Here is a 15111-nt window from a genome sequence, read left to right on the forward strand (position 1 = left end):
CGGATGGGCATAAAATGATAATTGGTTCCTTCCATCACCCACCAGACTCATCTCCTCATTTAAACAAAAACTTTAGAGAAAACCTCAGTTCATCTGTACATAAGTTTCCTAGTGATACTGTAATCATTGGTGAAGACTCAATTATCCAACAGTGAACTGGAATAATTAAAGTTTTTTTAGTGTTGGGCGTGATAAGAAATCCTTTGAAACAGTACTAAATACCTTCTCTGAAAAATACCTAGAACAGATAGTTAGGAACTCCACTCATGATGGAAATATATTGGATGTAATGACAACAAACAGACCTAACATATTTGAGGATGTCCACACTGAAACTGGTATCAGTGACCACGATGTGACTGTGGCAACAATGATTACTAAAGTACAAAGGACAACAAATACAAGTAGAAAGATACATAAGTTCAGTATACTAGATAAAAATCAGCAGTGCCATATCGTAATAAGGAACTTGGAAGTATGAGCAGTGGGCAGGAGCATTTAGAGGAACTATGGGCTCCAGTTTAGAGGAATAGTTGACCATGCACCAGTGGCAGCTGGAGGTATTCCACTGGTAGTGTTAAAAAAAAGCTTAGTTTCATAGCATCAAATGTATTATGGAATTTTGTCAAAAATGTTCAAATGCGTGTGAATTCCTAAGGGACCAAACAGCTGAGGTCATTGGTCCCTAGACTTACACACTACTTAAACTGACTTATGCTAAGGACAACACACACACCAATGCCTGAGGGAGGACTCGAACCTCTGGCGGGAGGAGCCACACAGTCCGTGACATGACACCTAAAACCGCGCGGCCACTGCACACGGTGGAATTTTGTTGATAATTCATATATTTCATAAGATATTACATCAAACAAAACATATAAAGAAACAGAAATAAACACTTATTACAAAAGCTCCATTCTTATGCACAGTAAGAGATTGATCGACAGCACAATTCTTCCCTCCTCACAGGGTATGTTCAGTCACTTTTATGTGGCAGTCATAAGCAGGGGGTGTTTTGATGTATAGTTGCTTAAGATACTGCTGGAGATTGGCCCCGAATTACCTCGTAATGACACCACCAACTTCGGCTAACAATTGCGCTCTAGCCATTACCAAATGATTTATGTGCTCCGCTTTGCTTCGAGTTGTGCTTGCTGGTTGTTTCCTTTTCTTATTTTTGAAATGAGTGCAAAGAGCAATCTTGCTCTGTCACAGGGTTTGAATATGACTCTCACAACACCAGATGGAATCAGTGATCCGTATGTACATAATTACATTGATTCTGCCTACCCAGGTGCACAGAAGTCAGAACGGACATGGGCTGCCAACCCTCTGAGAGGGAAGCGCAGCTTGTCCCGTCACTCTGGTCTTCTCCCATTAACAGCCAGAACCCCTCATTTGTTTTATGTTCATGGCTGACTCCCAGAAAAGTGTCCACTATAAAATGAGTGCCAGTACAAGGAATAATAGAACATATATAAATTATTCGAACTTGTAATCTGAATTTTGCAAAGCAAATTTAATTAAACTGTCAACATTTAATACTAAAAGCATTGTATTCACCAAAATCAGCAACTCCGTGACTTTGAGAAGACAGCTTCAAAACAATTAGTAGGAATGATATTGTAAATCGATTCATCACTCCTTCTTGTTGGCAAATAAATCTGTCATCTCAGACTGAAACGTTCAATTTTGCACACAAATGACTTTTCACAGGATAGCATCCCTAAGGTACTTAGTTGGTCTTCTTTCATGGTGTTTTGTAGTAATGTTTTAATTCTCTTGAGCATTGAAAAGCCCCACTCAGCTTCTGATGTCGAGATAGGAGTCGTGATTACCAGTTTCAAATCTTTAACAGTCTCGTCGAATGTGTCATGAAGTTCATCCTCTAGAATCAGCAAAAGAACTGCATCAGCAACTACTCTCAACTCAGGCCTAGCATAGAAGACTTGAAGCTCTCCCTTCAACTTTCTTTTATCCAGAAATGTATATGTGTCTTTAATCTCAAAGTACGGGGTTATTACAAATGATTGAAGCGATTTCACAGCTCTACAATAACTTTATTATTTGAGATATTTTCACAATGCTTTGCACACACATACAAAAACTCAAAAAGTTTTTTTAGGCATTCACAAATGTTCGATATGTGCCCCTTTAGTGATTCGGCAGACATCAAGCCGATAATCAAGTTCCTCCCACACTCGGCGCAGCATGTCCCCATCATTGAGTTCGAAAGCATCGTTGATGCGAGCTCGCAGTTCTGACACGTTTCTTGGTAGAGGAGGTTTAAACACTGAATCTTTCACATAATCCCACAGAAGGAAATCGCATGGGGTTAAGTCGGGAGAGCGTGGAGGCCATGAAATGAATTGCTGATCATGATCTCCACCACGACCGATCCATCGGTTTTCCAATCTCCTCTTTAAGTAATGCCGAACATCATGATGGAAGTGCGGTGGAGCACCATCCTGTTGAAAGATGAAGTCGGCGCTGTCGGTCTCCAGTTGTGGCATGAGCCAATTTTCCAGCATGTCCAGATACACATGTCCTGTAACATTTTTTTGGCAGGCAGCATTTCATCATTTTCGAAACTAATCTCATTAAGGATGGAGCCAATGTCATCTCTGATGTTTTGCATTACCGCTTCAAAGTTCTGGTTGTCCTACATTGCTGGGTCAGTTCAGTTATCTTCTTCTGAAGCTGATTAAAAAGTACATCTGCATGAGGCATTATCTTATAGAAAAATGATAGCAAGAAAATGAATTCATTATCTCGCAGTCTTTGTTTGTATGAACCAGTTTTTTCAATAGTAGAAGATAGTTTTATGTTCTCATTTGTTTCAGTGAATTCCATAACAGCAATAAGATTTTTCCCTGCTTTCAAAAACATATTTTACTACTCGCGAATGGTAATTCCATCTCATCACACACATGCGGCAAGCTTTTTTGAATAATGCTGTGCAACACGTTTGAACTCTGTGGTGAGTTAGAAAAGATAGAAGAAATACCTGAATGGTGTGCAAAAAAGATGCAGGCTTTGTGATTAACAGAGGTGAGCTGTGTGCGGCCCGTGGTGATGCCGTTCATAGTTTGGCATCTTGTAATAGTGATAGTGCTGTCTCGTTTTCTTAGTGCGTTCACTGACACCACTACGTTTGCTCACCCTGCCTGTCCACGTGTGGCAGCAGCAGCGCTTATCTATAGCGCATACTGTGGTACCATATTTGGAGAGGCCTCTAGAATTTCCGGATCGTCATGTGTATAGCTAGTTCTGTTGGGATGGAGCAGCAGTGAGGTCCAGGCAGCCAGTACTCGCCCGACCGCTGGTGACACATGTGCACTGTCTGCTGGAAGAATGTGCTCATGAGTGTGCATGACCACGTCAAGGATCAGATTCAGCAAGTTTTAATTGATTCGACTGTGATATTCGAGTAGTGCAACTTTCACTTGTGTGTGTGTGTGTGTGTGTGTGTGTGTGTGTGTGTGTGTGTGTGTCCACCCTTCGAAGTACTTCGTGGCAATAAGTTGTCAATTGACAATTTATACTGGGATCTTTCCCATGCCGACTTGAGTGAGTATGACCGTTGGTTGGTCATTCGGTTGGTCGTCACAGCAGACAATGTGCATTTGGGCTTCCGATCACTTCTGGCTTCTTTGTGTTTGTGTTACAACTCGTCTGTTTTGTTTCACAGTGTCTGATTTTAGTGTTGTGAGTTGTTGGTGTAGTTATTTTCCCGGATCTGTGCATATCTTGTGGTTTTGAATGAGCAGTTATTTTAATGCTGTTTGGGTACTGGATTTATTGGGGAGTTGCGAACAGACATCAGGTTGGTTTGGGCTGCAGCAGCGAGCAGGTCCGTGCAGCGTGAGGGCTAGCCGGGGCCACTGCCAGATCGAGGAGGGGTAGTTGTGAGAGTGATGACTTCGTTGCACACCGTACCCTGGACATTTAAGTTGAGTGAAGAGTTAACTGCTAATGCAACCTCGACTATTCTGAGATCTCACCTTTGGTCGGCAGGTTGTTGCTCCCAGGGCCGCTGAGCCTGGTAGCAATGAGTGAAGTATTTCAAGGCGGTGAAACATTGCAGCCGTCTTTCTCTATTTGTTATTCATTATTGAATTTAATATTATTCTTATTAGCAAAGTGCAACCAGCGGTATTTTCTGCCTTGTGGCCACTAAAGCTCCAGTTACCTGCCTTGGAGGTTAGCGTACTTTTCCAGCAGTGTACCTTTTCTCATCATGTTGATGCTGTCCGACAAAGCGTGTAGTTCGGCAGCCTCTTGTATTGCACTCTGCAATTTTTTTTTTTTAAGGTCTACCTTGGTTCTAGTGTTTCCTTTGGCCTTGGTTGTTTTCTGAAGACGTAGTGCTGTCTATCTCTTCACCCTTGCCTAAAAATATTCCATCATTGTACCACTGATTGGACGTTAGGCAGATGGGTTGGTCGGTCAGTTGGCACTTAAGCTGCCCCTAGTTTTGAGTTACCATCCTGTTACGTGAGTACAACTCTTGGCTGCCTGTCTCACCTTACCTTATGTTTGAGGCCGAGCCTTGGAACACTTGCTGAGAACCGCTTGTCCTGATTCCTTAGATTGTGATGTTTGTTTTAAGGATATTTGTAATTTTCTAATTATTGTTTGTGTGGCCTTCAGCTGAGCAATAATTTCACTTCTTTGGTGATAAGGCTTTCAGCCGTGTTACAATAAGTTTTTTTTTTTTTTTTTTTAAAGAAAACTTGTTTTAAAAGCAAAGTATGTGTTGAAATGTGTGCCATTTGGAATTGTTATTTCTGACTTCTAATTCAGGCCTTCACCCGTTTGTGATTTTAAGTTGTGTGTGGCCTTCAGCCACAAAATAATTTCACTTCTTTCATAATAAGGCCTTCAGCCATGCTACAATAAGTTTTTTAAAAAACAAACTTGTTTTAAAAACAAGGTATTTGTTGAGATGTGTGCTAGTTGGAAATATTTCCTGACTTCTAATTCATGCCATCAGCTCTTTGTTATTTGAAATTGTATGTGGCCTTCAGCAGAGTAATAATTTCACTTCTTTTATAATAAGGCTTTCAGCTGTGTTACAGTTTGTTTTAAAACAAAGTATTTACCTTAATATGTGCTATTTGGAATTGTTCTTCTGACTTCTAATTCAGGCCTTCAGTTGTTTGGTGTTTGAGGTTATTGTTGGTGGCCTTCACCCCAAAAATTGTGGATTTCCCTCCCCCTGTGATAAGGCCTTCAGCCATCATGCAGTCAATTGTGTGTGTGTGTGTGTGTTTTTTTTTAAGAGATTGTTTTAAAATCCTAATTTCTTTAAATAAAGTTTACATATTTGTTATGCAACCGAGAGTAACTGATTGTAGCCCCATCCACAATCGTAACCTTATCCTGCCCTATCCTGAGATTCAGCTCTCAAGAGACTGCCATATACATAAGGTTGAACTGAGCACATAATGATGGATGCAGTTTGCATTTGGATATTTGTCTTTAATTAATTTCTGAACCCCGTTCAACTTGCCATTCATACAGTTTGCATCATCGTAACTCTGAGCTATTAGTTTTGCTTGATCATTGCCAATTAATGGTTCAATTTCTTTCAGAATACTTCAGCTATAGTATGAGCATTCTGACTTTCTGGATTAACAAAGTTCCAAAATCTTTTAACAGGTTTTCCCGCAGCAACGTAATGCAAAACAATAACCAACTGAAATTCACAAGACACATATGTGCTTTCATCCACAATTATTGCAACATAATTGGTGCATTTTATTTCTTTATAAACTTCATCATAGTACACTTTGAATGCGCATTGCAGTAGTTTGTTCTGAACAGTCATAGAAACACCTTTGATCACTGATGCTTGAATGAGATGAACTTGAAGATCTTTATCCACTTCTGTGCTGAACTGAATTAGCTCATGAAAACCCCCTTATTTGGAGAGGTATCAGATTCATCATGGCCCCTGATAGCCAATTCCAAAACACCGCAGAACTGAATACAGTTTACTCTTTTGCACACATTTGTTGTGGCTGTCAATTTTTTGTCTATATTGCAAATCTAATTTCTGCTGAATGTTGGTTTTGCATAGAAATGAAAGACTAAGCACATTATTCATGTGTCACTTTGACATTTCATGTACTTTCATTTTAGACCATATTTGCCCAATATCAATTATTCTGGTCTTACACCAATGAACATCTCCCGCAAATAACACACAAGGAAAACAAAATACAGCATTGCTTTCTTCACAACTACAAATCTGTTTCTTCTTTTGGTAAATTTCTGGATTGAACTTATGGCATCAATTTTTTGTTTGCTGATACGTATTGATTTGGGAGTGGCCTACCTAGCGTTCTTAATCTGAGAGTCCTGTTGCTAAATGGCATTTTTAATAACTCATTTACTTTGCCCACGTTTGTTATTTTCAGTCAACTGAATTTTCCCTTGCAGATAACACTGTGCAGACAACTATATACGGCCAATTACCTGACCTCGCAATAACTACAATGTATTTGTACAGAACTGTATCACACAAACATAATGAGTATAAATAGAAATACTTCACCTTTGTTTTAAAAACAGATGCTCAATGGGTGGTGGATCCATTAGTTATTTTGTTCTGTAGCAATAGCCATGCTGTTGTGAAATATGCCAGTATTGAAGTAATGCCTCTTAGTTGCAAAATCTAAGGGCATAATTATATTAAAATTACATATAGCTATTTATAACATTATTTAAGTGTATTAGTCTGTATTTGATTTAATTAAGCATTAATTAGTGTTTAGGGATGCATTTGTATTAACTTGCAGAAAGATTGTAAAACTGGATTACAAGAAATTTGCACCCCGATGTATTCTAACATGATCGCTAGATGGCAAATTGTGCTTCTATAGGTCCTGCACTTTACTGCTCTTGTAAAACTGGATTACAAGAAATTTGCACCCCGATGTATTCTAACATGATCGCTAGATGGCAAATTGTGCTTCTATAGGTCCTGCACTTTACTGCTCTCTGACAGAAGGAGTGGAAAGCTCCGAGTCAGAAACCAACAGCCAAGCCTTTCAAACAGCGCTTATGAGGACAGACAGTGCCAATCTGCAGTTGGCTCCAAGCTTCAGAAAACTAACGCAAGAGCATATGTGGCAAAACGTGACTCTTCAAATCAGAAAATACATACTCTGAAACAATGTTTTAAGCGCAGTTCACATAGGTTTCTCTTTCTTTCTTTTTTATACAAGTGGTGCCACGGCACAGCAACACTACCTCAGAAGCTGCCCCTCCCATGTATTGGATAGATATGTACCCAGTAGGACAGTTCATATTGAGAAAGAACCTCCTTGAAATAATCACCCTAAAAAAAACTTGTGAGGAACCATAGAATGATCTATAATAGGTGTACAACAAAGCATAGGGCTATAGATAGAAAGATGCTGAAAGAAATGCATTTGGCTGTCAAGAGAGCAATGTGTTATCCCTTCAATGACTACTGTAGTAGAATATTGTCAAATGATCTTTCACAGAACACAAAGAAATTCTGATCATATGTAATGGCTGTTAGCAGTACCAAAGTTAGTGTACAGTCCCTAGCAAATATGACAAGAACTGAAATTAAAGGTAGCAAAGTGAAAGCTGAATTGCTTAATTCCATTTTCAAATGCTTCTGTGCAAAGGAAAACCTGGGAGAATTGACCCACCTTAATCCTCATACAACTGAAAAGATGAATTAAATAAGTATTAGTGTCAGTGGTGTTGAGAAACAGATGAAATTGTCAAAATTGGACAAATCTCCAGGTTCTGATGCAATCCCTGTCAGATTCTATACTGAATTTGTGGCTGAATTAGCTGCTCTTCTAACTATAATCTATCGTAGATCACCTGAACAAAAAATAGTGTCCAGTTCTTGAGGTCACACCGATATACAGGAAGGGTAGTAGAAGTGATCCACAAAATTACTGTCCAATATCCTTGATACTGAGTTGTTGTAAAATCTTAGAACATATTCTGAGCTCAAAGAATATGAGGTACCTTGAACAGAATGACCTCCTCAGTGCCAAAGAGTGGGGATTCTGAAAACATCAGTCACGTGAAACGCAACTCACACTTTTCTCACATGACATACTGAAAGGTTTTGATGAAGGCAGTCAGTTAGATGCAGTATTTCTTGATTTGCAAAAAGCATTTGATTCAGTACCATTCCTATGCTTGTTGTCAAGAGTATGATCACGTGGGGTACCAAGTGAAATTTGTGGCTGGACTGAGGACTTTTTTGTTGGGAGGATGCAGCATGTTATCTTGGATGGAGAGTTATTGTCACACGTAGAAGTTACTTTGGGTGTCCCCCAGGGAAGTGTGTTCAGACCCTTGCAGTTCATGTTATATATTAATAACCTTGCAGACAATATTAATAGTAACATCAGGCTGTTCACAAATGATGCAGCCATCTATAATGAAATACTATCTGAAAGAAGCTGCATAAATATTCAGCCAGATCTTGATAAGATTTTCAAGTGGTGCAAAGATTGGCAACTTGCCTTAAATGTTCAGAAATGTAAAATTGTGCACTTCATAAAACAAAAAATCATAAAATCCTATGACCATAATATCAATGAGTCACTGCTGGAATTGGCCAACTCAAACACCTAAGTGTAACACTTTGTAGGGATATACAATGGATAGTCATAGATAAAGCATGTGGTAGACTTTGGTTTATTGGTAGAATACGGGGAAAATGGAATCAGTCTACAAAGAAAATTGCTTACAAATCACTAATATGACTCATTCTAGAATATTGCTCAAGTGCGCGGGACCCATACCAAAAAGGACTAACAGGAGATGTTGAATGTACACATAGAAGGGCAACATGAATGGTCACATGTTTGTTTAATCCATGGGTGAGTGTCACAAAGATACTGAATGAACTGAACCAGAACACTCTTGATGACAGACGTAACTATCCTGAGAAAGTCTATTAAAGTTTCAAGACCCGGATTTAAATGATGACCCTAGGAATAGATAAAACAATCCCCTATGTATTGCTCACATAGAGATAATGAGGATCAGATTAAAATAATTGCTGCAAGCACAGAGGCATTCAGACAATCGTTCTTCCTGTGCTCCATATGTGTGTGGAATGGAAAAAAAACCAATAACTGGTACAGTGGGATGTACCCTCTGCCATAAACATCATGGTGGTTTGCAGAGTACAGATGTAAATGTTAAATATTAAGCCTTAAGAACAGAAGATAAAATCACAGACATTAATTCTAATTTCTATCAGAGCCACAGAAATAGAAAATAATACCACCTCCTCATCAAGCATCAGAGCACAAATTAGTTGTAATACCTTATTAGTGTTATAGTTGTACAGTAACTGGCAACATTTCCTGCATACATAGAACTACACAATAATGAAGGAATCCCCACCACTACTAACCATTTGAATAAAGCCACTGTAGGATTATCTGAAGGGAAGAAAAGGGTACAAATGAAATTTTATTTCTTGGGGAAGCAAACACCTTTAATGATAAAACTACCATAAACCCTAAAGTTTGATGTGGACTCCAAACCATGGTGCAACACCTTTAAACATAAGGGAAAAACTAATGTGATAAGCATTTACCAGTTCCGTGTGTTTAAAGACATGAGAAGTGCTGTGGTTTAGTTGTAAAAGAGGGAAAACCAATTTCTATGTTGAAAGTGTGAACATTTGACACTTTGCTGTCTCTTACTGCTTTTTCAGATCTCTATCATCTCTCATTGATAATCTGAAGAAATGTTCTGATTACTTTTAAATCTCCAGGCAACTTTATACCATGATTAAGAAACATCCTTTTTAACATCTATGATCAGTAAACAATGAGTACCTATTGTTGGTCAATAATGTGAAGGTGAAGTGTAAAAGAAAAGTTGCAACTAAGGATGACAGTGTAGTTAATGTTTAAAAAAATTCTTGTTCTTTCAGTGTTAAATGCAGTTGGTGACTTTGCAGGAAAAAATTACTTATCAGGACTGCCACTTCTGTCTAATTAATGTTAAAAATGGAAATTTCTTAGTTTCAGGAAGAGACAGGACCAGGAATGATGCTTCTGCTGTACAGTGCTGTGCTCTCTCGTGGACCAAGCAAGTTAGTATTACAGGACATGTAAATATCATGACTGCATGAAATATGCTCTGAAAATCACAGATAGCATTACAAATGCTACTTCCATCTTACGTTTCTCCCTTCACTTTATTCCTCCTCCCTCCCCCCCCCCCCACCCCCCACCCCCCACCCCCCCAACCCCTCTCCTTCCTCATTACATCTGTCAATGAAGTAGCCTTCACCTCTGAGATCTTAAGAAAATAGTATATATATCCTAATTTTCGAGAGAATTTATGAATAAATTCTGCACAAAGTTTTATGCAAATAAAATAATGTGCCAGTTTTTGATGCAGGGTGATGAAAGATCTAGACAATGACAAAGCTTTCCTAATGGGAGCAGCAGAAGAGGGTTCTCACTGTGTTATTATGCTTCTACTCACTGGCCGAGCCACGCCTTATCTTCACAATGGGGTCATTTATGTAGGAGATGAAGACCATTATGTGAGTGAAGCAATATTGCAAGTATACCAAACAATAATTTATAAACTATCTTATCATATCACTGTTTATAAAAGTGCACTTTGCTCTCACTAAATATCACATAGCACACTCCTTCAGCAACAAGATCCAAAACGGACACCACACTGATTTCTTTCTTTGTCTGGTCATCATATGTTTAGTTAAAAGGTTATAATTAGCTGTAATAGATCAATGAAAGCTTAAAAGAAATTCAGATGGAAATATTACAAAATTCTCAACTTTCATTTATGAGAATTTTTAATTAACTTTCTATTTCAAAAATGGTGACTGAAAATAATGTCCGAGTGTGCTGGCAAGAAAAATTTCAAAGAAAACAAAAAGGCATATTCTACACCTATACTTATGTATTCTATAGGCCACCATACAGTAAATACAGAAAGTTAAACTTGGTAGCAGATTAAAACTGTGCATCATGCCAGGACTTCAAACCTGGCCTTGCCATTCAAGGGAAATGCTGTTACTGACTAAGCAATCCAGACATGACTTTTTACCCTCCCTCACATACTGCATTTATTGTGATATTACATAAAGTAAAAACGTTTTTTGCAAGACCAATTAAATTTTCATAATCAAATGGTAAGTACTTAATTAATGGATAATAAATTGTGGCCTTGAATAACTTAAATAAAATTTCATGATGTCTCAAGTTTTGATGAAATTGGCTATGACTTTAACAAATTAAACAACAGAAAGTTACAGTGCCTTTGATGTTCATTTATCTTCAAAATTATGTCCTCTCTTATTCTTCTCTATTTTGAAGTGAATTTAACAGGATGACCAACTTTCTGGAATATTGCGTTTACAAGTATTGACTGTCAGGAATGTTCTAATTATCTATAAATAGTAAATACTATTACTGTTGCTGTAACAGCTACAATGTATCATGTACTTCATCAGTAGACATGTATCATACCTTACAACACTGAAATGGTATCAAAACACTTCAAAACCGAAAGTGGTATCAGTCTTTTCATTTTGGCAAAATAGCCTAAATGATGTTGGTTTGCACACTCCTGGGAGAACTGAGTTTCAGAGAAATGGTTTAGCCACAACCAAGGTGACTGCTTATGGAATGAACCTTTAGCTCTGCAGCAGAAATGAATTTGTAACATATCATTTCACAGCTGCACCTGTGGTTTGTCCCTTTCGTTATAGTGGATGCCAGGGCCAGTTTCCAGTATCCCATGGTTCAATGGATTTTGGCCACCCTGGCGGTGATGGGCCAATCTTTCCATAGTCCTCATAAATGTGTTGTGGTCAGCCTTCAAGGCCAGCTTAGGCCTGTGGCTTTCGCATGATGGCCAGTAGTTTTCAGTGAGTGATTTTTCATAATCACTCAAGTTGCTCCAGATTGCTTTTCAAAGACACAGGGACTATAAGAAATGAAGTGCATTCCAGTGCACAGGAATGGGATTTCATTTTGTCATTTTCCAATTTTTTCCAGGAAGTACTACGGTTTTATAAGTGTGGGATGCACAGTAGTAAGAAGCTTTATAGCAGAGTGTGGATGCATTATCTAGTTGGAGATGGTTTTTATTAAAAGTCATGGACTTGGTGAGATACACTGAAGCCAATAAATTCCATTTGTTTCTGTGGAAATTTGATGTGTAATGATTTTGTGTTTCGTGTGGCCAGCAAATCTTGCAGTGTATTGCTCTCTTGTTGCGAAGATAACCAGTGGTTGTTTCAGGAGGTGGTAACATTTTCCAGTTCAGTAGTCAGAAAACTAGACAGCTACTTAAAAAATCTACTCACCAAGCAGTGGCTGGAAAAGAATATAAAAGGTGTGAAAACCTGCAAACTTTTGGGGCCAGTGATTCCTTCTTCTTGCAGAGGAGTTGAAGGGAAAGGAAGAGGGATAAAGAAAAAGGAATGGTGAGGTTTAGAAGAGTTACAGGAAAGTCACCCTGAATCCCAGGACAGGGGACACTTACTAGATGAGCTGAGATGGAAAGACTGGTTGTTGATGACTATTCACTTGCATCCCACTCTGGTACACTATGTTTCACCTGCTACCTTCACAATCTTTTACATATACTTCTGGATACTTCACACTTTGTTTTTTTTTTTTTTTTTTTTTTTCATTTCTACAACATCTCTACCAATTACATCATGAAAAATTCTCTGATGGCTAGACAAACACTTGGAGGACAAACAACTATAGATAAAAAATAAGAGAGGAAGAGAATAGAACAAGGAAAGGAAGAACTGTTCCACCCAGCTTGAGTGTGCACAGTCAATTCACTGTGAAGTTTCCTAAGGCACAGGAAACCCCCTACATTTTCCCCTGCAGACAGAAAGAAAATAGACCATGGAAGAAAATAGAACAATGAAAGGATATCCATCTCATGTGCGCCCAGATGTCCAACTGTGAAGTTTCTCAATGCACTGGAAACCGTCTTGCTTTTACCACTAGAATAACACGTCTTTCACTGTCATGCATTCATCTGGCTTCCATTCTTCTGTACCTGGTCCATTTTCTAAAAGATAGCTGTGACGTCCTATTTCCTCTTCCCTTTGAACTCTAAAATCATATAAGCTTATACTTTGTACTCCTTTTTTGTTACTGAATTCAGCCCTACTCTGTTGTTCAGAAGTTCCCATAATGGCTTCTTTTGCTGCAAAAATGGCACCACCACCACCACCACCACCTTTCCTTTGACGTGCAATTTCATATTACCCCATTCAGAATGTATGTTACAACCATACAATTCCAAAAAAATGTACATGTATCATGCTATCACTGAGTTTCAGAATGATTAAAAATGTGTGCTGTATGACAACAGCCCTGAATTTCACAGATAGTGTGACTTCATGCCGAAAAACTCTGGACAACTTTCCTGTAGCACAAAAGATTTTAAAATTGAAGACTGACCACACTGCCAAGTCCGTTTTACTTGGCAAGGCTGTAAAGTATTCTTGTGAAGTCATTGAACTCTCTGAACTGCTGTAATAACTCACTCTCCAAACCACCTACCACTACTTTGTTTTTGCCAAATTTTTAGTTTAATTTTATTTAAAAGGAGAAAATAAGTTCATTAATACTGCGTTTTATTGTGTCCTCACATTAGTATTGATTTACAATATTAAGTGCAACTGTAAAGTGAATGTTCACTTATGTTTTCTACATCTGAAATTATTCCAATTTACATTTTCAATGACCGTCTGTAATTTGAAAGATTATCAATTTTTAAGTAGCACAGCAGAAACCGACACATTTCCTAATACTAATTTGCTCCAGTTCTTTATACACACATTGTATTGTTCAAATATATTCTTCTTGCAGGCATTGCCACAATTTGGAGTGCTGGCTCGGACAGAAGTAGGTCTTCTTTGGGATGAAGCTACAGGGAGTGATGACGAATCTAGAAAACCTGGTTCTCGGCTAAAGACACCGTCTCTTCCTGTATGGGTCATTAGATGTGCAGGTCATTATGGTGTTATTTTCAGTACCAACCGTGAACTGCTGCGCAACTACCATGCAGAGAGAAGGTAAAATTTTTCTTTTTCATTGAAAATTGTTCATCACTGAACCTAAATGAATACAAAAACACAACTTTCTGATTTATTGATATTGTAAAATACAAAATAGTATGAAATAAGTTTCTAACTTAGAGTTTTATGTAACATTAGTAATGTAATAACTACATTTTTGACAGGTTTGAATTACAGTATTATACTTGTGAAGGTGGTTACTGCCAAATGACAGTTGACACACGCTATGAGGAAGATCAGAACAGCTCTAAGGAAACAAACAGAGAAAATTCTGTAATACCACAATTAGAAAAAGTAATACATACAAAGTAAGTACTGAATTTTTGTTTGATAGTCTTCTATGTATGTTAACTGTAAATGTTGATTTCCTATAAAAAAAACTTCCAATAAGAGTTTATAATGTAATGTAAAGGCTTACTTCCAAATTAATTTGACTATAAAATTTACAATGTATTTGTTGAATGGACATTATACAATAATATACTAGCAGAATTCTAGTAGACTTTAAAGACAGGAACTGATATGCACAAGTGCAAGAAGAGAAAGGTTATTGGAGGTTGTTGACGAAGTACAGCACACTAGAACTAATATTTGTTTAAAACAGAGATACTTTAAATTACATGGGATTAAAAAAATGAATTTAAAGCAATATCTACTATATTAGAAGCCAAGTACAATTCATATCTGAGAAAGATCAGGAAGTAATTTCTACAATGTGGGTATTGGCACTGATTATTTCATATGAAGTATTTCATATGGGGACAACAAACAATACAAGGCTTACATGGAACAAGGAGATCCATATATTTAACACAATGAAAACAAAAGTATTGACTGTTAATGTTTGCTGTCCTGTCAGCATTAAGATCACAGGCACAGATCACCTGTGTAGCTTCACCAAGGCTTAGAAGAAATTTTTGTACTGAAAAAAAAAGATGCTTAAAACTACACTGGAATATTTTAATTACCCTCATTAATGTAAAACTACTACTTTT

The 15111-nt window shown here is 37.8% G+C and overlaps 1 protein-coding gene across 1 annotated transcript in view; it reads left to right on the top strand.

Annotated features, from left to right (window-relative positions):
- The window catches only part of LOC124776410 (inactive ubiquitin carboxyl-terminal hydrolase MINDY-4B), a 320724-nt gene extending 306296 nt beyond the window's left edge, over positions 1-14428 (top strand). Inside the window, exons 6-9 of the mRNA XM_047251395.1 lie at positions 10053-10123; positions 10435-10582; positions 13908-14113; positions 14281-14428. Of these exons, the coding sequence (XP_047107351.1) occupies positions 10053-10123; positions 10435-10582; positions 13908-14113; positions 14281-14428 (573 nt within the window). The remainder of the gene's footprint in view (positions 1-10052; positions 10124-10434; positions 10583-13907; positions 14114-14280) is intronic.
- Positions 14429-15111: the final 683 nt, after the last annotated feature.

This window comes from Schistocerca piceifrons, chromosome 2, assembly GCF_021461385.2.
Source record: "Schistocerca piceifrons isolate TAMUIC-IGC-003096 chromosome 2, iqSchPice1.1, whole genome shotgun sequence".
Taxonomy (NCBI): domain Eukaryota; kingdom Metazoa; phylum Arthropoda; class Insecta; order Orthoptera; family Acrididae; genus Schistocerca; species Schistocerca piceifrons.